The sequence below is a fragment of the Pecten maximus genome, chromosome 8 (genome assembly GCF_902652985.1).
Source record: "Pecten maximus chromosome 8, xPecMax1.1, whole genome shotgun sequence".
Classification (NCBI taxonomy): Eukaryota; Metazoa; Mollusca; class Bivalvia; order Pectinida; family Pectinidae; genus Pecten; species Pecten maximus.
Window position 1 is genome coordinate 43,460,901 of NC_047022.1, and position 25,314 is coordinate 43,486,214.

The 25,314-nt window shown below is 38.7% G+C and overlaps 1 protein-coding gene across 5 annotated transcripts in view; it reads left to right on the forward strand.

Annotated features, from left to right (window-relative positions):
• The window catches only part of LOC117333594 (E3 ubiquitin-protein ligase DTX1-like), a 33,698-nt gene that overhangs the window by 7,459 nt on the left and 925 nt on the right, over positions 1-25,314 (forward strand). For 2 of the 5 annotated variants that reach the window (XM_033892952.1, XM_033892955.1), the window contains exons 3-8: positions 14,742-14,809; positions 14,997-15,143; positions 16,796-16,860; positions 17,223-17,369; positions 20,638-20,889; positions 21,637-25,292. In XM_033892952.1, coding sequence (XP_033748843.1) covers positions 14,742-14,809; positions 14,997-15,143; positions 16,796-16,860; positions 17,223-17,369; positions 20,638-20,889; positions 21,637-21,855 — 898 coding nt within the window. In that variant the 3' untranslated portion in view covers positions 21,856-25,292. The remainder of the gene's footprint in view (positions 1-14,741; positions 14,810-14,996; positions 15,144-16,795; positions 16,861-17,222; positions 17,370-20,637; positions 20,890-21,636; positions 25,293-25,314) is intronic. The other 3 variants (XM_033892954.1, XM_033892957.1, XM_033892956.1) reach the window with 3 other exon arrangements.

Here is a 25,314-nt window from a genome sequence, read left to right on the forward strand (position 1 = left end):
ATATAACATAGTATACGTATTGTACGTTGTATACCTGTCCATGTATACATAAGTATGCATTGTGTATGTGTGCGTCAAGTCCCTGTGTACGTGACATGTTGTTTATATTATTACCTGTCCTGTGGAATGTAAGGTATGTGTACAAAGTAGCCGGACCAGTCCGACGTGACATACTACTGAACTTGACATCAGATGGTGGGCTATTCAAATCGCCCTATAGGTCCATAGTTCATGGTTCGTGGTCTGTTGTCCATTGTTGGTGGTTGGTGGTCCGTGGTCCGTGGTCTGTGTAAAAGTACAGGAAGGATATATATTTCTCAGTCTTCACATGTAGCTACATATAGGTTCCCCTTGGTCCCTAGTTGTTCTCATTCATTAAAACAAAATGGCCGAAAGGTGTCCATCTTGGATTTTGACAGTTGAAGTTTGTTATCGCTATTTCTTGAAAAGAACCGCTAGGAGGGAATGTTTCTCAAACTTCACATGTAGATTCCTCTTGTTACTTCTACTACTACTAACTAGTTAATGTTATGTCCATTCAGTGTTGAGTCTAATCTAGAAAACAAAATGGCTGTCAGGCAGATTTCAGAAAGTTATTCTTAGATCTGTCTTAGACTTCATTTGTAGGTTGCCCGTGTTATCAAACGATCTAGAAGAAGAGTGGAAAACAGAGAAAAGTTAAGAAAGTCTTGCATATTACTTATAAAGATATTGATCATGTTTAAACCCACTCCTGAGTATTCTGCAAACTTGCAGGCTAAATTCCCTGTGTATTCTGACACTTGAATCAGTTATGTCATATTAGACAGGTTTCATTGCACATCAGTATGAATTGAATGGTTTAGAGTGGATCTTTCCTGGCATTACAAAACCAGCTGACGTTGAACAATGACAGTGATCTTTGTTAGCCAGTTTGCTGACACATCTATGTGTACAATAAATGCACACAGCTGCATATTATACGATTCATTGGGGATGCAGTTCTGCGCTAACCCCTGAAGTCATCTGCTTTCTCTGTATAGTCAGAGATGTCTCTCTGTAGCTGTCATGAATATTTTACAGATTTACCTTAATATGTGAGGATGTACAGGTAAGATTTCCATTACATAATACTGGGTACATACACAGATTCTATCGTCCATATGGGGTACGTACACAGATTCTATCGTCCATATGGGGTACATACACAGATTCTATCGTCCATATGGGGTACATATACAAACTTTGAATTTCATCAGATCATTTATTTCCTATATAGGTCAATGCCATATGTAGTAGCTATATAGATATCCAGATATATCTCCATGTTTCTACGATGAAGTGTTTCCTACCCAGTTAAGGGGTTATAATGTTATAATTAATGATCACTTTGTGTGTCTGTGAGTCTAGATTTGTCAGAAAATTGTTAAAAGTTTGTGAGATATATCTCGTAATTCACACAATGACATCACACCATCACGCTCTACATCTGACATCTGATGGTCATCTGTCTGACATCACACCATCACGCTCTACATCTGATATAGATTCTGATGGTCATCTGTCTGACATCACACCATCACGCTCTACATCTGACATCTGATGGTCATCTGTCTGACATCACACCATCACGCTCTACATCTGACATCTGATGGTCATCTGTCTGACATCACACCATCACGCTCTACATCTGATATAGATTCTGATGGTCATCTGTCTGACATCACACCATCACACTCTACATCTGATATAGATTCTGATGGTCATCTGTCTGACATCACACCATCACGCTCTAGTCATCTGATATAGATTCTGATGGTCATCTGTCTGACATCACACCATCACTCTCTACATCTGACATCTGATGGTCATCTGTCTGACATCACACCATCACGCTCTACATCTGATATAGATTCTGATGGTCATCTGTCTGACATCACACCATCACGCTCTACATCTGATATAGATTCTGATGGTCATCTGTCTGACATCACACCATCACACTCTACATCTGACATCTGATGGTCATCTGTCAGACATCACACCATCACGCTCTACATCTGACATCTGATGGTCATCTGTCTGACATCACACCATCACTCTCTACATCTGATATAGATTCTGATGGTCATCTGTCTGACATCACACCATCACACTCTACATCTGATATAGATTCTGATGGTCATCTGTCTGACATCACACCATCACACTCTACATCTGATATAGATTCTGATGGTCATCTGTCTGACATCACACCATCACGCTCTACATCTGATATAGATTCTGATGGTCATCTGTCTGACATCACACCATCACTCTCTACATCTGATATAGATTCTGATGGTCATCTGTCTGACATCACACCATCACGCTCTACATCTGATATAGATTCTGATGGTCATCTGTCTGACATCACACCATCACGCTCTACATCTGATATAGATTCTGATGGTCATCTGTCTGACATCACACCATCACGCTCTACATCTGATATAGATTCTGATGGTCATCTGTCTGACATCACACCATCACGCTCTACATCTGATATAGATTCTGATGGTCATCTGTCTGACATCACACCATCACGCTGTACATCTGATATAGATTCTGATGGTCATCTGTCTGACATCACACCATCACGCTGTACATCTGATATAGATTCTGATGGTCATCTGTCTGACATCACACCATCACGCTCTACATCTGATATAGATTCTGATGGTCATCTGTCTGACATCACACCATCACGCTGTACATCTGATATAGATTCTGACGGTCATCTGTCTGACATCACACCATCACGCTGTACATCTGATATAGATTCTGATGGTCATCTGTCTGACATCACACCATCACGCTCAACATCTGACATCTGATGGTCATCTGTCTGACATCACACCATCACGCTGTACATCTGATATAGATTCTGATGGTCATCTGTCTGACATCACACCATCACGCTCTACATCTGATATAGATTCTGATGGTCATCTGTCTGACATCACACCATCACGCTCTACATCTGATATAGATTCTGATGGTCATCTGTCTGACATCACACCATCACACTCTACATCTGATATAGATTCTGATGGTCATCTGTCTGACATCACACCATCACGCTCTACATCTGATATAGATTCTGATGGTCATCTGTCTGACATCACACCATCACGCTCTACATCTGATATAGATTCTGATGGTCATCTGTCTGACATCACACCATCACGCTCTACATCTGATATAGATTCTGATGGTCATCTGTCTGACATCACACCATCACACTCTACATCTGATATAGATTCTGATGGTCATCTGTCTGACATCACACCATCACACTCTACATCTGATATAGATTCTGATGGTCATCTGTCTGACATCACACCATCACGCTCAACATCTGATATAGATTCTGATGGTCATCTGTCTGACATCACACCATCACGCTGTACATCTGATATAGATTCTGATGGTCATCTGTCTGACATCACACCATCACGCTCTACATCTGATATAGATTCTGATGGTCATCTGTCTGACATCACACCATCACGCTGTACATCTGATATAGATTCTGATGGTCATCTGTCTGACATCACACCATCACGCTCTACATCTGATATAGATTCTGATGGTCATCTGTCTGACATCACACCATCACGCTCTACATCTGATATAGATTCTGATGGTCATCTGTCTGACATCACACCATCACACTCTACATCTGATATAGATTCTGATGGTCATCTGTCTGACATCACATGTACACCATCACGCTCTACATCTGATATAGATTCTGATGGTCATCTGTCTGACATCACACCATCACGCTCTACATCTGATATAGATTCTGATGGTCATCTGTCTGACATCACACCATCACACTCTACATCTGATATAGATTCTGATGGTCATCTGTCTGACATCACACCATCACACTCTACATCTGATATAGATTCTGATGGTCATCTGTCTGACATCACACCATCACACTCTACATCTGATATAGATTCTGATGGTCATCTGTCTGACATCACACCATCACACTCTACATCTGATATAGATTCTGATGGTCATCTGTCTGACATCACACCATCACGCTCTACATCTGATATAGATTCTGATGGTCATCTGTCTGACATCACACCATCACACTCTACATCTGATATAGATTCTGATGGTCATCTGTCTGACATCACACCATCACGCTCTACATCTGACATCTGATGGTCATCTGTCTGACATCACACCATCACGCTCTACATCTGACATCTGATGGTCATCTGTCTGACATCACACCATCACGCTCTACATCTGATATAGATTCTGATGGTCATCTGTCTGACATCACACCATCACACTCTACATCTGATATAGATTCTGATGGTCATCTGTCTGACATCACACCATCACGCTCTAGTCATCTGATATAGATTCTGATGGTCATCTGTCTGACATCACACCATCACTCTCTACATCTGACATCTGATGGTCATCTGTCTGACATCACACCATCACGCTCTACATCTGATATAGATTCTGATGGTCATCTGTCTGACATCACACCATCACGCTCTAGTCATCTGATATAGATTCTGATGGTCATCTGTCTGACATCACACCATCACACTCTACATCTGACATCTGATGGTCATCTGTCTGACATCACACCATCACACTCTAAATCTGACATCTGATGGTCATCTGTCTGACATCACACCATCACTCTCTACATCTGATATAGATTCTGATGGTCATCTGTCTGACATCACACCATCACACTCTACATCTGATATAGATTCTGATGGTCATCTGTCTGACATCACACCATCACACTCTACATCTGATATAGATTCTGATGGTCATCTGTCTGACATCACACCATCACGCTCTACATCTGATATAGATTCTGATGGTCATCTGTCTGACATCACACCATCACTCTCTACATCTGATATAGATTCTGATGGTCATCTGTCTGACATCACACCATCACGCTCTACATCTGATATAGATTCTGATGGTCATCTGTCTGACATCACACCATCACGCTCTACATCTGATATAGATTCTGATGGTCATCTGTCTGACATCACACCATCACGCTCTACATCTGATATAGATTCTGATGGTCATCTGTCTGACATCACACCATCACGCTCTACATCTGATATAGATTCTGATGGTCATCTGTCTGACATCACACCATCACGCTGTACATCTGATATAGATTCTGATGGTCATCTGTCTGACATCACACCATCACGCTGTACATCTGATATAGATTCTGATGGTCATCTGTCTGACATCACACCATCACGCTCTACATCTGATATAGATTCTGATGGTCATCTGTCTGACATCACACCATCACGCTGTACATCTGATATAGATTCTGATGGTCATCTGTCTGACATCACACCATCACGCTGTACATCTGATATAGATTCTGATGGTCATCTGTCTGACATCACACCATCACGCTGTACATCTGATATAGATTCTGACGGTCATCTGTCTGACATCACACCATCACGCTGTACATCTGATATAGATTCTGATGGTCATCTGTCTGACATCACACCATCACGCTCTACATCTGATATAGATTCTGATGGTCATCTGTCTGACATCACACCATCACGCTCTACATCTGATATAGATTCTGATGGTCATCTGTCTGACATCACACCATCACACTCTACATCTGATATAGATTCTGATGGTCATCTGTCTGACATCACACCATCACGCTCTACATCTGATATAGATTCTGATGGTCATCTGTCTGACATCACACCATCACGCTCTACATCTGATATAGATTCTGATGGTCATCTGTCTGACATCACACCATCACGCTCTACATCTGATATAGATTCTGATGGTCATCTGTCTGACATCACACCATCACACTCTACATCTGATATAGATTCTGATGGTCATCTGTCTGACATCACACCATCACACTCTACATCTGATATAGATTCTGATGGTCATCTGTCTGACATCACACCATCACGCTCAACATCTGATATAGATTCTGATGGTCATCTGTCTGACATCACACCATCACGCTGTACATCTGATATAGATTCTGATGGTCATCTGTCTGACATCACACCATCACGCTCTACATCTGATATAGATTCTGATGGTCATCTGTCTGACATCACATCATCACGCTGTACATCTGATATAGATTCTGATGGTCATCTGTCTGACATCACACCATCACGCTCTACATCTGATATAGATTCTGATGGTCATCTGTCTGACATCACACCATCACGCTCTACATCTGATATAGATTCTGATGGTCATCTGTCTGACATCACACCATCACGCTCTACATCTGATATAGATTCTGATGGTCATCTGTCTGACATCACACCATCACACTCTACATCTGATATAGATTCTGATGGTCATCTGTCTGACATCACATGTACACCATCACGCTCTACATCTGATATAGATTCTGATGGTCATCTGTCTGACATCACACCATCACGCTCTACATCTGATATAGATTCTGATGGTCATCTGTCTGACATCACACCATCACACTCTACATCTGATATAGATTCTGATGGTCATCTGTCTGACATCACACCATCACACTCTACATCTGATATAGATTCTGATGGTCATCTGTCTGACATCACACCATCACACTCTACATCTGATATAGATTCTGATGGTCATCTGTCTGACATCACACCATCACACTCTACATCTGATATAGATTCTGATGGTCATCTGTCTGACATCACACCATCACGCTCTACATCTGATATAGATTCTGATGGTCATCTGTCTGACATCACACCATCACACTCTACATCTGATATAGATTCTGATGGTCATCTGTCTGACATCACACCATCACACTCTACATCTGATATAGATTCTGATGGTCATCTGTCTGACATCACACCATCACGCTGTACATCTGATATAGATTCTGATGGTCATCTGTCTGACATCACACCATCACACTCTACATCTGATATAGATTCTGATGGTCATCTGTCTGACATCACACCATCACACTCTACATCTGATATAGATTCTGATGGTCATCTGTCTGACATCAAACCATCACACTCTACATCTGATATAGATTCTGATGGTCATCTGTCTGACATCACACCATCACGCTCTAGTCATCTGATATAGATTCTGATGGTCATCTGTCTGACATCACACCATCACCCTCTACATCTGATATAGATTCTGATGGTCATCTGTCTGACATCACACCATCACGCTCTATATCTGATATAGATTCTGATGGTCATCTGTCTGACATCACATGTACACCATCACACTCTACATCTGATATAGATTCTGATGGTCATCTGTCTGACATCACACCATCACGCTCTACATCTGATATAGATTCTGATGGTCATCTGTCTGACATCACACCATCACGCTCTACATCTGACATCTAGATGGTCATCTGTCTGACATCACACCATCACGCTCTACATCTGATATAGATTCTGATGGTCATCTGTCTGACATCACACCATCACACTCTACATCTGATATAGATTCTGATGGTCATCTGTCTGACATCACACCATCACGCTCTACATCTGATATAGATTCTGATGGTCATCTGTCAGGATTAAAGATTGTCTGTATATCATGCTACTAATCATGATACTCTGTGTTTATATTCAGTATAACTAGGAATCATTTCTAAACCTTCTAACTCCTTAAAAAACCTGTAAAGTCGCAACATAGAGGAGAAATGATAATGTTTTTAAGAGTTCACGCTACCTTAGCAGGAAAATAATTGTGATGATTCATGGATATGAGCATTTCAGCTGCATAGTACAATAGCTAGCTTTGGTGACTGTGGTTGAGTGTCAGGTCGAGATACCAAAGTTAAGCATTGTCAAGTCTGGTCATATCTTGGATTGGTGATAGCTCTGTTCATGTTACATTTGGTGGTAACAAACAGGGACAAGACAGACATTTGTGTTTAGGATGCCGGCAGCACCACTATAACATACAAGACAGACATTTGTGTTTAGGATGCCGGCAGCACCACTATAACATACAAGGCAGACATTTGTGTTTAGGATGCCGGCAGCACCACTATAAAGTACAAGACAGACATTTGTGTTTAGGATGCCAGCAGCACCACTATAAAGTACAAGTCGGACATTTGTGTTTAGGATGCCGGCAGCACCACTATAAAGTACAAGACAGACATTTGTGTTTAGGATGCCGGCAGCACCACTATAAAGTACAAGACGGACATTTGTGTTTAGGATGCCGGCAGCACCACTATAAAGTACAAGACGGACATTTGTGTTTAGGATGCCGGCAGCACCACTATAAAGTACAAGACGGACATTTGTGTTTAGGATGCCGGCAGCACCACTATAAAGTACAAGACAGACATTTGTGTTTAGGATGCCGGCAGCACCACTATAAAGTACAAGTCGGACATTTGTGTTTAGGATGCCGGCAGCACCACTATAAATTAAAGTACAAGACAGACATTTGTGTTTAGGATGCCGGCAGCACCACTATAACATATACAAGACAGACATTTGTGTTTAGGATGCCGGCAGCACCACTATAACATACAAGTCGGACATTTGTGTTTAGGATGCCGGCAGCACCACTATAAAGTACAAGTCGGACATTTGTGTTTAGGATGCCGGCAGCACCACTATAAAGTACAAGTCGGACATTTGTGTTTAGGATGCCGGCAGCACCACTATAACATACAAGTCGGACATTTGTGTTTAGGATGCCGGCAGCACCACTATAAAGTACAAGTCGGACATTTGTGTTTAGGATGCCGGCAGCACCACTATAAAGTACAAGTCGGACATTTGTGTTTAGGATGCCGGCAGCACCACTATAACATACAAGTCGGACATTTGTGTTTAGGATGCCGGCAGCACCACTATAAAGTACAAGTCAGACATTTGTGTTTAGGATGCCGGCAGCACCACTATAACATACAAGTCGGACATTTGTGTTTAGGATGCCGGCAGCACCACTATAACATACAAGTCGGACATTTGTGTTTAGGATGCCGGCAGCACCACTATAAATTAAAGTACAAGACAGACATTTGTGTTTAGGATGCCGGCAGCACCACTATAAAGTACAAGACAGACATTTGTGTTTAGGATGCCGGCAGCACCACTATAACATACAAGACAGACATTTGTGTTTAGGATGCCGGCAGCACCACTATAACATACAAGTCGGACATTTGTGTTTAGGATGCCGGCAGCACCACTATAAAGTACAAGTCGGACATTTGTGTTTAGGATGCCGGCAGCACCACTATAAAGTACAAGTCGGACATTTGTGTTTAGGATGCCGGCAGCACCACTATAACATACAAGTCGGACATTTGTGTTTAGGATGCCGGCAGCACCACTATAAAGTACAAGTCGGACATTTGTGTTTAGGATGCCGGCAGCACCACTATAAAGTACAAGTCGGACATTTGTGTTTAGGATGCCGGCAGCACCACTATAACATACAAGTCGGACATTTGTGTTTAGGATGCCGGCAGCACCACTATAAAGTACAAGTCAGACATTTGTGTTTAGGATGCCGGCAGCACCACTATAACATACAAGTCGGACATTTGTGTTTAGGATGCCGGCAGCACCACTATAACATACAAGTCGGACATTTGTGTTTAGGATGCCGGCAGCACCACTATAACATACAAGACAGACATTTGTGTTTAGGATGCGACAGCACCACTATAACATACAAGACAGACATTTGTGTTTAGGATGCCGGCAGCACCACTATAAAGTACAAGACAGACATTTGTGTTTAGGATGCCGGCAGCACCACTATAACATACAAGACAGACATTTGTGTTTAGGATGCCGGCAGCACCACTATAACATACAAGACAGACATTTGTGTTTAGGATGCCGGCAGCACCACTATAACATACAAGACAGACATTTGTGTTTAGGATGCCGGCAGCACCACTATAAAGTACAAGACAGACATTTGTGTTTAGGATGCCGGCAGCACCACTATAAAGTACAAGACAGACATTTGTGTTTAGGATGCCGGCAGCACCACTATAAAGTACAAGACAGACATTTGTGTTTAGGATGCCGGCAGCACCACTATAAAGTACAAGACAGACATTTGTGTTTAGGATGCCGGCAGCACCACTATAAAGTACAAGTCGGACATTTGTGTTTAGGATGCCGGCAGCACCACTATAAAGTACAAGACAGACATTTGTGTTTAGGATGCCGGCAGCACCACTATAACATATACAAGACAGACATTTGTGTTTAGGATGCCGGCAGCACCACTATAACATATACAAGACAGACATTTGTGTTTAGGATGCCGGCAGCACCACTATAACATACAAGACAGACATTTGTGTTTAGGATGCCGGCAGCACCACTATAACATACAAGACAGACATTTGTGTTTAGGATGCCGGCAGCACCACTATAAAGTACAATACAGACATTTGTGTTTTACGGATGCGACAGCACCACTATAAAGTACAAGACGGACATTTGTGTTTAGGATGCCGGCAGCACCACTATAAAGTACAATACAGACATTTGTGTTTTACGGATGCGACAGCACCACTATAAAGTACAAGACAGACATTTGTGTTTAGGATGCCGGCAGCACCACTATAAAGTACAAGACAGACATTTGTGACGGATGCCAAGTTGAACTAACAAGACCTTTGAGATGATTGTACAAATGGTTGTAATTAGTGTATGAAGGATTATACAGTAGAAAGTTAATAGGACACTCTACTTTAGCAGGAAAATAATGTATGAAGGCTTGAATACAGTATTTATAAAAGTTAATGGGACACTCTACTTTAAGCAGGAAAATAATGTATGAAGGCTTTGAATACTGTAGAAAGTTAATAGGACACTCTACTTTTGCAGGAAAATAATGTATGAAGGCTTGAATACAGTATAAAAGTTGTGGGATGCTCTATTTAAGCAGGAAAATGATGTACGGAGGCTTGAATACAGTAGAAAAGTGATGTGAAGCTCTTCTTTAGCAGGAAAATAATGTATGAAGGCTTGTTTACAGTAGAAAATTGGAGGGACTTACAATCAACTGGAAAATAACTTTAAAAGACCTAACTTACCAAGGCCTAATTACTTACCTAAGGCCTAACTTACCAAGGCCTAATTTACCAAGGTTGAACTTAATTATCAAGGCCTAACTTACCAAGGCCCAACTTACCAAGGCCTAACTTACCAAGGCCTAATTTACCAAGGTTGAACTTATCAAGGCCTAACTTACCAAGGCCTAACTTATCAAGGCCTAACTTACCAAGGCCTAACTTATCAAGGCCTAACTTACCGAGACCTGACTTACCAAGGCCTAACTTATCAAGGCCTAATTTACCAAGGTTGAACTTATCAAGGCCTAACTTACCAAGGCCTAACTTATAAAGGCCTAACTTACCAAGGCCTAACTTATCAAGGCCTAACTTACCGAGACCTGACTTACCAAGGCCTAACTTATCAAGGCCTAATTTACCAAGGTTGAACTTATCAAGGCCTAACTTACCAAGGCCTAACTTATCAAGGCCTAACTTACCAAGGCCTAACTTATCAAGGCCTAACTTACCGAGACCTGACTTACCAAGGCCTAACTTATCAAGGCCTAATTTACCAAGGTTGAACTTATCAAGGCCTAACTTACCAAGGCCTAACTTATCAAGGCCTAACTTACCAAGGCCTAACTTATCAAGGCCTAACTTACCGAGACCTAACTTATCAAGGCCTAACTTACCAAGACCTAACTTACCAAGGCCCAACTTACCAAGGCATAACTTACCAAGACCTAACTTAGGACACTTTTCCTTAAAAGTCAAATGCTGTCTAAAATGAAACATAATAAATATATTGTTTGATAGATTTAATTTGAATGAGAGCTGGTATAGGATCCTATATATTGTACACCACAGGAAATTCCTACTCAATAAATAATGCATAATATATATACAACATCCGTTTTCTGTATGTTTGTAAATTTATTGATCAAGTTTGTACATCTTGATTAAAAGTTATCATGGAACCTTTAACATTGCTGTTGAGACTGAGAATATCATCAGGAATTCCTATGATTGTATAAACTCTGCAGCTTAAATTCCTCCCAAATAATCAGGATTGTTTCTACTGTGCACAAGTGGAATGTCTAACAGCCATGCACGCCAAACTGTCTAGTGAATTAGATTGTGAATTATCAGTGGTCCCTCAGACTTCCGATCAATATTTCCGTGATGTTTCTAAACACGCTGATGTCAGTCGACCTAAAATCTAACATGGCGCCTTACAGAACATGGAGGTTTTATATTCTAATGTCACCGTAACATGCTAGATCAAGAGTTCAAGTGGACAATTCTAACTGTGGTTTATGTCATATGGTCAATTTCTATTGGATGTGAGGGATCAGGTTTCTCATTATACCACTAGGGATGACCATCAGCTTTCCTTGGTCATATGTAGCGATGTGTTAAGGTCAATGATACTGTGTTCTACTTTTCAGTGTTGATGCTGTGGGTGGTGTATCAAGGTTAATAATTGTTTTGTGTGAGACACTGTAAAGGTCACACATCTGTTACTGCAGTACAGTTGTATACTATTTGAAGTGACTGATAATGACAGTTTACTGTGATGATATTAAGACATACAGTTTACTGTGATAATATTAAGACATACAGTTTGCTGTGAAAATGAATGCTGGAACAAATCAATTCATTCATTTCAAAGTTGAATATACATTGTATATGTAAGTGTTATTTGTTTCTGCGAATAGTATAGTTGTGATATTGATCTTTGGTAGTCTCTGGTATGTGGTTTTGATTGTGTATAATTGAGATTTTGATAATAAGTTATAATAAGTATACTTGGTTTTCTGGACTTTTTGGCTATGAAAATATGATTTATGGGTCATAATTTGGGAGTTTATATGCATATTCAAGAACGAGTATTACCTAAATCCCAAACAAATCCTTGGATGATTGTCTAGAACCAGTTCCTGAATCATTTTTAATCTTGACAAATTATTTTTTTCAGTGAAAGGATTTCAATTCTAAATTAAAGTGAATGACTTTTGAAATGATGTAGTATTTATTGGGCAGGAAAATCTGTTAAATCGTAATTATATAATGATTTATTGTGTCTTCACATTGATCTTGATTCCTTTAAGAAAATATATTTAAGGGTTTCTTTTATTCTTTATTTTTGATCCATTTTTAACCAAATGTCTTTTTTTCTTTCAATAATTCACCCACCTCCTGTGAATATACTTAAGTGATATGATTCATTGTGTTCTAATTTTAGCATGATTACTCTTTGGAGATAATATGCCATGGCCAAACAATGTAAAATATTCAGAAGAGGTTTGATGAAGTCGGTCAGGAGATGTTGTCCCAATGGAATAGTCAGTCTGTAGTCACTAATTAAATTTCTGTCATGTTGTAACTGGATTTCAACGACAGCACCAATGCAGAACTTCATTACGCGAAGATATCCTCAGTATAAACGGCTGTAAGTCTTCCATGTGGAATCCTTTATTGTGATCCAAATGGATTCTGTGGTATTTTGGACTTATTTGTTTTTTTGTAAATATAAATGTACATGTTTAGCTGACGACTTTACAGAATGAAGTATACTATATATAATGATAGGGTTTAATTATTAGGCATGGGTTTATAGCTGGGTAAATATGATAGTCTGGACAAATGTCATTGTGCTGAAGCCTTTGAGTTTGAGGTTTTGTGTGTTAGCCCAAATGTCATTGTGCTGAAGCCTTTGAGTTTGAGGTTTTGTGTGTTAGCCCATTGATGTTTAATTCCAGGATATATCTTGTTTGTTGGGTGTATAATCGCCCCATGAACAGCCAAGGTCATTTTGAAGCGGGGTCTCCTTGTAGTAGTTGGTGACTACCTCACTGAACAACATACGGAGGCCCATCATGATCACATGCCATTAAGAGCAATTAGAATGAAGTACAACCATGACAGCACTGGGCATGACCAGCCTATTTATCCGAGAAACACAAACCTACATGGTTAGGGAGTGAGCAATGGTGCCCGCCCCCCTCCCTGGCAGAATAGATAGAGTGTGTGTATTGGCTGACATAACTAGGCACTGACTAGTTGTAAACATGGGATCTTATAATTATCTTAATTTACTTTTAGAGAGAATCAGAATAATTGTCTAAGTAAAGAAATCACACCAAATCTATCGGCTATGGTATTGACTGACACTAACCCAATACCTAATATAGTACTTCAAATATTAATGCCAGTTAGAGATGTTTTATTACTAACAGGTTGGTACTTCATGTTACTGTGTGATAAAGGTCACAGACCATATAGTATCAAGTTTGTATATATCAAACATGGTGATAGATGAAAAAAACTCCAATATCAACGTATACAGTTAGGTCTGTCTGTATAGACCACCTATAAATGTTTGTTTGACCCATCAATAACCGGGGTAATTGTGACGGTCTGTTGTAATGGTTGGTACCGTACCATACTGCTACATGCTTATAATCCAGACAGATTGGAATCTAGTGTCTTGGACATGACACAACATACAGGATGGTCCCCGATCAGTTTCCAAAGAAACACAAATGATCCTGTAAGTAAAGAAATATTTTGATGATGAGAGAGCTGTTATATAGAGGGAGGTAATTAAATACACTGTATTCTCTAAATAAATATCCTTCTTTTACAGATTGCCAATCCCAGGCAACTTATTCAACAAGTCTCGAAGTGGAAGTCGTATCAGTCCTGTTGTATCAAGTAAGTTTATGGAAAGTAAATTAATAATTCATATTAATTTTGTTACGTAGTAAAATTAGTGAGAGTAATTGAACCATTTTGGCAATACTTCCTGAATAAAACATTGTTTAAAAATGTCACCAATAAATGATATTCAGTGTAATCATGAGGAAACATGTCCTCTATAAATGTTTCATTTATCTTTGAGGTGCCACAAGTATCCTAGCGTCACCAGCAGTTCCACTTCTGTTATCGTCCAATGGGAGCTCAGGTGTAGCTACATCCTCTGATCCTCCCTCAGAGGGACGGATACCGAACAATGTTCCTAAAGCTTCCAAAAAACAGAATTCTACAGGTATGTAGGAACCACAGTATTCATCACTCGCCAGATGTTTGTCTTCTGGTTCTCCATAATACTCTACAGCTGCTTGAAAAGCAACTTATACATGTAAAATACATAAATAGATATTTAATGGTTAAATAGATCAATGGTTAAAATAGATAAATGATTAAATGATTATTAAATGAATGTTTGAAGTATATTGCCTCCTCTCTTCAAACTTTCCTATCAGGAAACAGATATGCATGTACTATTTTTCCTCGATTCTCTTTTTTTCTCATGGGAAATATGCTTCTTTATTTCCTGACAAAGAAGGTATATAATTCCAGTTTCTTCTATAAGTTTAACTATTAGCAGGCTATGGGTCTAAATTTTACTGAGTATTAATACTGTACTTTTAACTTAAGTTAATGAAATGTTCAATAACATTATTGAAAAACTGTTTTAGCCAGTCTTGTTTGAGGAAGTGTTAATCAAGGTATGATTAAACATTTAGGTCATCTAGATCTACTGTCTGTGTCTAATGGGCCTAACTTAGGAATTAACTATTTCACTGAATTATGATGTCACATTGGCATGATGTTTCCTCTTGTCCACTAAACCGACACTGGAATGAGCATAGATAGTATCCCCAACAATCCATATTATACCCCTCATTCACTTCTGTCTGTGAGCCTGGGCATCCATTAGTGCGACTGCGCGTGTCCTTCTGTCTGTCTGTAATAACCTTGTGTTCATGATATCTGCTGAACCCCTCGACAGGTTTTGTTCGGCTGCCTGTGTCCGTCTGTCTGTCTGTAATAACCTTGTGTTCGTGATCTCTCATGAACCCCCTCGACAGGTTTTGTTCGGCTGCGCGTGTCCGTCTGTCTGTTCTGTTATAACCTTGTGTTCGTGATATCTGCTGAACCCCTCGACAGGTTTTGTTCGGCTGCGCGTGTCCTTCAGTCTGTCTGTAATAACCTTGTGTTCGTGATCTCTCCTGAACCCCTCGACAGGTTTTGTTCGGCTGCGCATGTCCTTCTGTCTGTCTGTAATAACCTTGTGTTCGTGATCTCTCATGAACCCCTCGACAGGTTTTGTTCGGCTGCGCGTGTCCTTCTGTCTGTCTGTAATAACCTTGTGTTCGTGATCTCTCATGAACCCCTCGACAGGTTTTGTTCGGCTGCGCGTGTCCTGTCTGTCTGTAATAACTTTGTGTTCGTGATCTCTCATGAACCCCCTCGACAGGTTTTGTTCGGCTGCGCATGTCCTTCTGTCTGTCTGTAATAACCTTGTGTTCGTGATCTCTCCTGAACCCCTCGACAGGTTTAGTTCATGTTCACAACATAGCATCATGTCATCAAGGGCTACTACACTTCATTAGATTTTGGTGATCATGGGTCAAGGTCAAGGTCACATTTGAAATGCTCATTATTTTTTAAAAAGTTACAAAAGACACTCAATGAACCCCAGGACTGATCTAGTTCATATTCACACTATAACATCACAGCATCAAGTTCTACACTTGATTGGATTTTGATGATCATTGGTCAATGTTAAAGGTCAAAGGCCAATTTTGATGATCATTGGTCAATGTTAAAGGTCAAAGGCCACACCTTACCACTTTCAAAAAAGCACGTAGTCACATCTCATGAACTAATTAGATATATGATATTTACTTCTAGACAAGTCTGGTTTGGAAGTGTTGGAGAAGTATGCTACAGTGATGGAAACGTCCCCAGAGGAAGAGGTTTGTCATATGTATAGAGAGAGGATGTTATGTTCAACTTAAAATCCTGGGCAAGCTATTTGTTGAGCTTTGCAAAAGCGCTACCTTGAGAAAAGTTTAAATTTATTATTTTTTTGTAAATCATATCTTCAGGTGGTAAACATAAAGTTAGACTATCAAATAAAAGCCTTGCTTTAAGTATGATCTGATTAAAACAACTGAGTCCAGCATCAGATATGTATTAACAACACTCAGATAGATAGCACCACTTTTCTATATCTATAGTGAAATCAATATTGGATCTACAATCCTGATGATTATATAGCCTGATATGTCCTATTTAATGAGAGAGAAAAGATCATTTGAACTTGATTTTTATGTAGGATTGCTGTATTTGCTGTGAAAAGCTGACACATCCATCGGGATATGGGGAGGGACAAAAGGAGGCTACCATTGTTTTCAAGCTCAGCAAATGTACCCATATGTTCCACAAGCTCTGCATCAGTGCAATGTATGAGAGTGGAGCCAAGGTAAGGGAAGTAACTCTGTATCAACATCATGTATGAGAGTGGCGTCAAGGTAAGGGAAGTAACTCTGTATCAACATCATGTATGAGAGTGGAGCCAAGGTAAGGGACATAACTCTGTATCAACATCATGTATGAGAGTGGCGTCAAGGTAAGGGAAGTAACTCTGTATCAACATCATGTATGAGAGTGGGGCCAAGGTAAGGGAAGTAACTCTGTATCAACATCATGTATGAGAGTGGGGCCAAGGTAAGGGAAGTAACTCTGTATCAACATCATGTATGAGAGTGGGGCCAAGGTAAGGGAAGTAACTCTGTATCAACATCATGTATGAGAGTGGGGCCAAGGTAAGGGAAGTAACTCTGTATCAACATCATGTATGAGAGTGGGGCCAAGGTAAGGGAAGTAACTCTGTATCAACATCATGTATGAGAGTGGGGCCAAGGTAAGGGAAGTAACTCTGTATCAACATCATGTATGAGAGTGGGGCCAAGGTAAGGGAAGTAACTCTGTATCAACATCATGTATGAGAGTGGGGCCAAGGTAAGGGAAGTAACTCTGTATCAACATCATGTATGAGAGTGGCGTCAAGGTAAGGGAAGTAACTCTGTATCAACATTATGTATGAGAGTGGGGCCAAGGTAAGGGAAGTAACTCTGTATCAACATCATGTATGAGAGTGGAGCCAAGGTAAGGGAAGTAACTCTGTATCAACATTATGTATGAGAGTGGGGCCAAGGTAAGGGAAGTAACTCTGTATCAACATCATGTATGAGAGTGGCGTCAAGGTAAGGGAAGTAACTCTGTATCAACATCATGTATGAGAGTGGAGCCAAGGTAAGGGAAGTAACTCTGTATCAACATCATGTATGAGAGTGGCGTCAAGGTAAAGGAAGTAACTCTGTATCAACATCATGTATGAGAGTGGCGTCAAGGTAAGGGAAGTAACTCTGTATCAACATTATGTATGAGAGTGGGGCCAAGGTAAGGGAAGTAACTCTGTATCAACATCATGTATGAGAGTGGAGCCAAGGTAAGGGAAGTAACTCTGTATCAACATCATGTATGAGAGTGGGCCAAGGTAAGGGAAGTAACTCTGTATCAACATTATGTATGAGAGTGGGGCCAAGGTAAGGGAAGTAACTCTGTATCAACATCATGAATGAGTGGAGCCAAGGTAAGGGAAGTAACTCTGTATCAACATCATGTATGAGAGTGGGGCCAAGGTAAGGGAAGTAACTCTGTATCAACATCATGTATGAGAGTGGCGTCAAGGTAAGGGAAGGAACTCTGTATCAACATGATGTATGAGAGTGGGGCCAAGGTAAGGGAAGTAACTATGTATCAACATCATGTATGAGAGTGGCGTCAAGGTAAGGGAAGGAACTCTGTATCAACATGATGTATGAGAGTGGGGCCAAGGTAAGGGAAGTAACTCTGTATCAACATCATGTATGAGAGTGGGGCCAATGTAAGGGAAAAACACTATCTAGTATGAACAATGTAACAGTTGTATTTATATAGAATATACTGCTACTAAATTTTATTATATTGAAATGGCTGTCCATATTACCTAGGAACTGTGTTGTTCCCTGTAAAACATTATCTGTTTTATCAAGTTATTTTTTTAAATGAAGTTACGTTGAATATATATGTTTATTTCATTTTTGCCAGTGAAATATAGAAATTTATCAAACTAATTAAACTTATATTTTCACTGCAGTGATGAGCAGTGAAAATATAGTAAGAATATATAGAAGATATTGAATGGTTTTCCGTTTAATATTACATATATTTCAAGAGTATGACGAAATATCAATATTTTCACGAGTGCAAAACATGAGTGAAAAATATCAAAATATTCCGTCATACCAGTGAAATATGTTATATTAAATGGGAAACCATTCAATTTTCTTTTTATTGCATTTGATATACTTAAAAACAAAATTAAAAACATCGAAAAAATTAATTGTGTCAAAAAGTGCGGGAATCGGTAACATAATTCATGACGTCATCCCTTTGTGACGTTACTGCATGTCAACTTGCGGTGCCATTTTGAAAGGACTGATCTACACAATTTGAGCGTTTTCTGCTATTATCGAAGAATCTGTGCATGAATGGATAACGTCAATTGAGTATTTTGTCAAAAACTTATCTGAATATTTCAGAAATACAGCAAAATAATTTCCGCTTCGTTTTGAAAAATCGACAAAGATTCGCTCTGATTGGTCAAAAACGAAAAAACTTATATATATTTTCACTGCAAAATCTTATATTTCACTGCAGCGATGAGCAGTGAAAATATAAGATTTATTGGTGCGATATATTTCTACATTTCACTGGCAAAAATGCAATAATTCAATATGTTTCACTCGTGCTTTGCATTCATGAAAATATTGATATTCTGTCATACTCGTGAAATATATGTTATATTAAACAGTGAACCATTGAGTATCCTCTATATATATAGGTAGCCAGAGGAGACATAATATATTCAACAGTGAACCATTCAGTATCCTCTATATATATAGGTAGCCAGAGGAGACATAATATATTAAACAGTGAACCATTCAGTATCCTCTATATATATAGGTAGCCAGAGGAGACATAATATATTAACAGTGAACCATTCAGTATCCTCTATATATATAGGTAGCCAGAGGAGACATAATATATTAAACAGTGAACCATTGAATATCCTCTCTATATATAGGTAGCCAGAGGAGACATAACAGTGAACCATTCAATATCCTCTATATATAGGTAGCCAGAGGAGACATAACAGTGAACCATTGAGTATCCTCTATATATAGGTAGCCAGAGGAGACATAATATATTAAACAGTGAACCATTCAATATCCTCTATATATATAGGTAGCCAGAGGAGACATAATATATTAAACAGTGAACCATTGAGTATCCTCTATATATATAGGTAGCCAGAGGAGACATAATATATTAAACAGTGAACCATTCAATATCCTCTATATATATAGGTAGCCAGAGGAGACATAATATATTAAACAGTGAGCCATTCAGTATCCTCTATATATATAGGTAGCCAGAGGAGACATAAGGTCACAGAGGGTGGTACAAAGTGGTATGGATAAAGTTTTTAACTTTTACTTTGTTGTAACATTGGTAGTGGTCATCTAGAAGGACATCAACTAAGGTGAAACAGATGTGAGTATCGTAAGTAATAGGTTTGGTACGAGGTTTACAATAGTTGGGACACAGACAAGAATTACACTTATAAATTTCTGTTTGAACAGAATGGTTGTGTGCAGTGTCCTACTTGTAAGACGATATATGGTGAGAAACATGGAAATTGTCCCCGAGGTGTGATGGAGTTCCATCGCCTTCCCCAGCCCCTCCCAAGTTACACGGACTGTAACACAATAAGGATCCTCTACCACATTCCCCCAGGGGTGCAGGGACCGGACAACCCCCACCCAGGGAAACGGTACTCCACTCGAGGATTCCCCAGAGTTGGTTTCCTTCCTGACAATGAAAAGGGGCGCAAGGTGAGAATACAAAAATATTTATCTGTGTGCATTTCTGGGCAACACATACTCTAAAAATTTGGATTATGGAATTGACAGTGGTTAATTCAGATACAAGGTTATGAATAAAACATTGTTAAAAACATTTGCAACAGTATTATTATAATATACTGATAGAAATCTCAAAAACTGCTTCAGATTTATATGATGTGAAGATCACAGAAAAATGTTGACCTTTCCAGGGTCAAGATATTGTAAATAACATTATTAGTTGTTAATTACAGTGATATGAGGTGTTGTTTGATGTATCATTACAATGATAAATAGTAAAATTGATAATCTAGATTATTTTAATCTAATTATAATCAGACCCAAAAACACTCACAAATCACAGTCTGATATCTCTTATAATGACGTCAACTGTGAAAATGTGTGGTACTCCTCAGGGATGCTGTAGAATTCAGTAAAGCACTAGGCTTGTCAAATCTCAGATGCAGGTTAGATGTTTGTGTATTATTTAACCCCAACTAGGGCAGTTTGAGTGTCTCACATTATTGTGTAGGTTGTTCAGAGAGGTAGCCACCAGCTACTACAAAAGGCCTTGACATATCAAAAACTGTTCATAAAGCAACAAAACATCAAATAAACAAACATTACATAGATGTCATTCCCTTGATTCAAACTTGTGAATTAAGTCAATAAATAACATGATTGATAGAATTATTATACAAATACATGTATGTAACATATGTAAATTAAATTTTATAGGTTCTTAAACTTTTGATTGTGGCATGGAAAAGAAGACTGACATTTACAATTGGCACATCTACCACGACAGGAGAAAGTGATACTGTTACATGGAACGAGATCCATCATAAAACTGAATTTGGAACAAACTATTCCGGACATGGATACCCTGATCCAAACTATCTAGAAAATGTTCTAATGGAACTAGCTGTTCATGGAGTGACAGAAAGTGATTTGTGATTGATTTCCTGGAGAAATAGAGCGAAAGAAAATGATTTGAAAGAGAGAAACAGTGTGAAAAAAAGGAGAACGAAATATTCAGAGCGGACATTTGATAATAATGGCATTTTGTAAATAATGAGGAGTAAAATGGTCTCGAAACATTTTGTAAGGCAATAAATATACCAGAAATGTAAAGAAATTTAAACGACTGGACATTTTGTGGACTGCAGATATTTTGGATCCAATTTGGAAAAATGTATGGTGAAGTTTATGTGGACTGGACGGGCAAAAAATCAGTTTCAGCAAAAGCTTTTTTATCAAAAAGGTCATTCAATACTGGTTTAAAATGATAAATGTCCTAAAAAATTTGAATTGTTAAGATCTCAATGTGTTTTTCTTTTCCTTTTGAAAATATAAACATTTTTGGAAAGATATATATTGGTATTTTAAAATGAATGCATGCGTTTTGAATGTACTTGAGCATGGTCTCAATTTGTTTATCCATTTGCTGTTCATTGGAAATAATTTATGTACCAGTATGATACCTAAAACTATACTTTTTAATCATCTGAGTATCAAGACAGTTTACTGGTACGTGTAGTTAATATATTACCTATAGATGTAATCAATACATTACAGGTAATTATTACTTATACATAATTAATATATTACATGTAATTGATATATCTGGTGCTCTCATTTAGTTGTTTTAAACTGCAATAAAATGTTTACTTTCAATTTAGATATAAACTTGGGGCTATTTCAGTAAAATATCTACCCAATAGGAAGATTCCATGTTTGTCATAATCAAATCGACTGCATTTTCTTCAGCACCTAGGGGCTGTGATAGACAGTTACATTAAGTAAAATGAAGATCTGAGGTGCATTATTTGATGCTCCCTACCCTTATCAATTACCCGTGTCGATTAGTTCTTCTCTGGAAACTGACAAACCATGTACACACTACTTATTGAAAGTGTAGTATGATGTTATTGGGATTGTTTTTCAGCATCAAAGGTCAAGGTCACTGTTACTATTAATATAAAATCAGTTTCCAAGCAATAACTTGAGTTTCATTGGGCAGATGTTACTCAAACTTCATAAACTGCTTCCTTATTGAAAGAGCTTGCTCAGAATAGCTTTTCAGCATCAAAATTCAAAGGTTAAGGTCACTGTTATTAAGCATGAATAAACAAAACACCTTCCATGGAAAATCTAGTTTGCTTTGGCCAATCTAACTCAATCTTCTTTCAGCACTTCCACTCTTAATGTGTTTGCTTAGAATTGATTAACAGTTTGGAAGGTCAAAGGTCAAAGTCAGTGTTACTATTAATAGAAAATCAGTTTTCTTGCAATAACAGTTTTCTTTTGGCCGATTGAACTCCAACTTCTTACAGTGCTTCCTTATTGAAAGTGCTTGCTTGGGATTGCATTTCTGTGTCAAAGATCAAAGGTGAAGATCAAAATCACTGTTGCTAAATATAGAAAACCAGTTTCTATGCAATAATTTGAGTTTGATTTTGCTAATCAAACTGATACTTCATACAATAGTTCTTTCTTGAAATGCTTACTTGTAATTGCTTTGAAGGTTAAAAGTCAAGGTCACATTTACTTTAGATGGAAATCAAGTGTTAACAGGCATTAGCTCCATAGTGTACTATCAAATTCAATTAGTTATTATGTGTTTTGTTGGCTTTTATGGCAGATTGTACTTAAGGTTTGCCAGTAATCTGTCAGTCTGACCAGCCATCCAGACTTTCAACTTATGTTTTTCTTGCTTTTTTATTGAAAATTTACATGGTGTTACACTGTGATATGCAGATGTGCAATAGGGGTTTAAAAAACCTAAGGTCAAGGTTACTAAAATTACAATGCTAGTATTGTTACACTGTGATATGCAGATGTGCAATAGGGGTTTAAAGAACCTAAGGTCAAGGTTACTAAAATTACAATGCTATTTATGATGTAAAAAAGTATCATCTAAGGCTCTGTACAGAAGTTCAATCATTCTAAATTTTACATGATAATACAATGTGAAGTGCTGATGCACATTATGGGTTTAAAAACTTCCTTAAGGTCAAGATCAAGGTGTCTGTTACGAAAAATATAACTAGGAATATACTTTAAAGTACATCTTATAATGCTATTACCGAAGGCACATGTTCTGAAATTCACATGCATGATGATACTCTGTGAAATACAGATCTGCTATACGAATAGAAAAAGTTACTAATGTTAAGGTCAAGGTCATAGTGTATATTTGCAGCGTATAAGTAGTAATTCTGTGTTCAGGTATAGGCACAGACACATTGCGGGGCCCAAAACGGTGTGGCAGTAATCAAGTTATTTTGTCATGAATTTTGTGAAAACTGCACTAAAAATTGTTGGAAAGCAAAACTACAACAGAAAGTCAACAGGACAGATTTCAGTTAAATTTTGATTTAATATCTATCATTTGATTTGCTACCTCTCTTTGTACACATTTACAGTTCTTTTGCTATGTGCTGTCTGAACTGAACTTCAGGCCTAACACATAGTAAAAGCCATGTGATGAGTTTAAAGAGATCAGTTAAAACATGTCTGCTTTTCAATTGTTTTGTGTGCTGGCTCACTTGATGTAGTCTTTACCATGGTAACAGTACACTGGCTGGCCGGCTCACCTGATGTAGTCTTTACCATGGTAACAGTACACTGGCTGGCCGGCTCACCTGATGTAGTCTTTACCATGGTAACAGTACACTGGCTGGCCGGCTCACCTGATGTAGTCTTTACCATGGTAACAGTACACTGGCTGGCCGGCTCACTTGATGTAGTCTTTACCATGGTAACAGTACACTGGCTGGCCGGCTCACTTGATGTAGTCTTTACCATGGTAACAGTACACTGGCTGAAATATTACAGTATATATATAGTTTTGTGGTTTAGCAGATTAATTACATCCCCATTAAAGGTTAGATCACAATTAGTTCTACTGTTGTAACGTGTCATACTTGCGTTACTAACATCTAATCCGACCATATATTGGACAGAAGAGATGTCAGTATAGTAGGTAACATCTAATCCGACCATATATTGGACAGAAGAGATGTCAGTATAGTAGGTAACATCTAATCCGACCATATATTGGACAGAAGAGATGTCGGTCATTAGGTAACATCTAATCTGACCATATATTGGACAGAAGAGATGTCGGTCAGTAGGTAACATCTAATCTGACCATATATTGGACAGAAGAGATGTCCGGTTAGTAGGTAACATCTAATCCGACCATATATTGGACAGAAGAGATGTCAGGTTAGTAGGTAACATCTAATCCGACCATATATTGGACAGAAGAGATGTCAGGTCAGTAGGTAACATCTAATCCGACCATATATTGGACAGGAAGAGATGTCAGTATAGTAGGTAACATCTAATCTGACCATATATTGGACAGAAGAGATGTCGGTCAGTAGGTAACATCTAATCTGACCATAT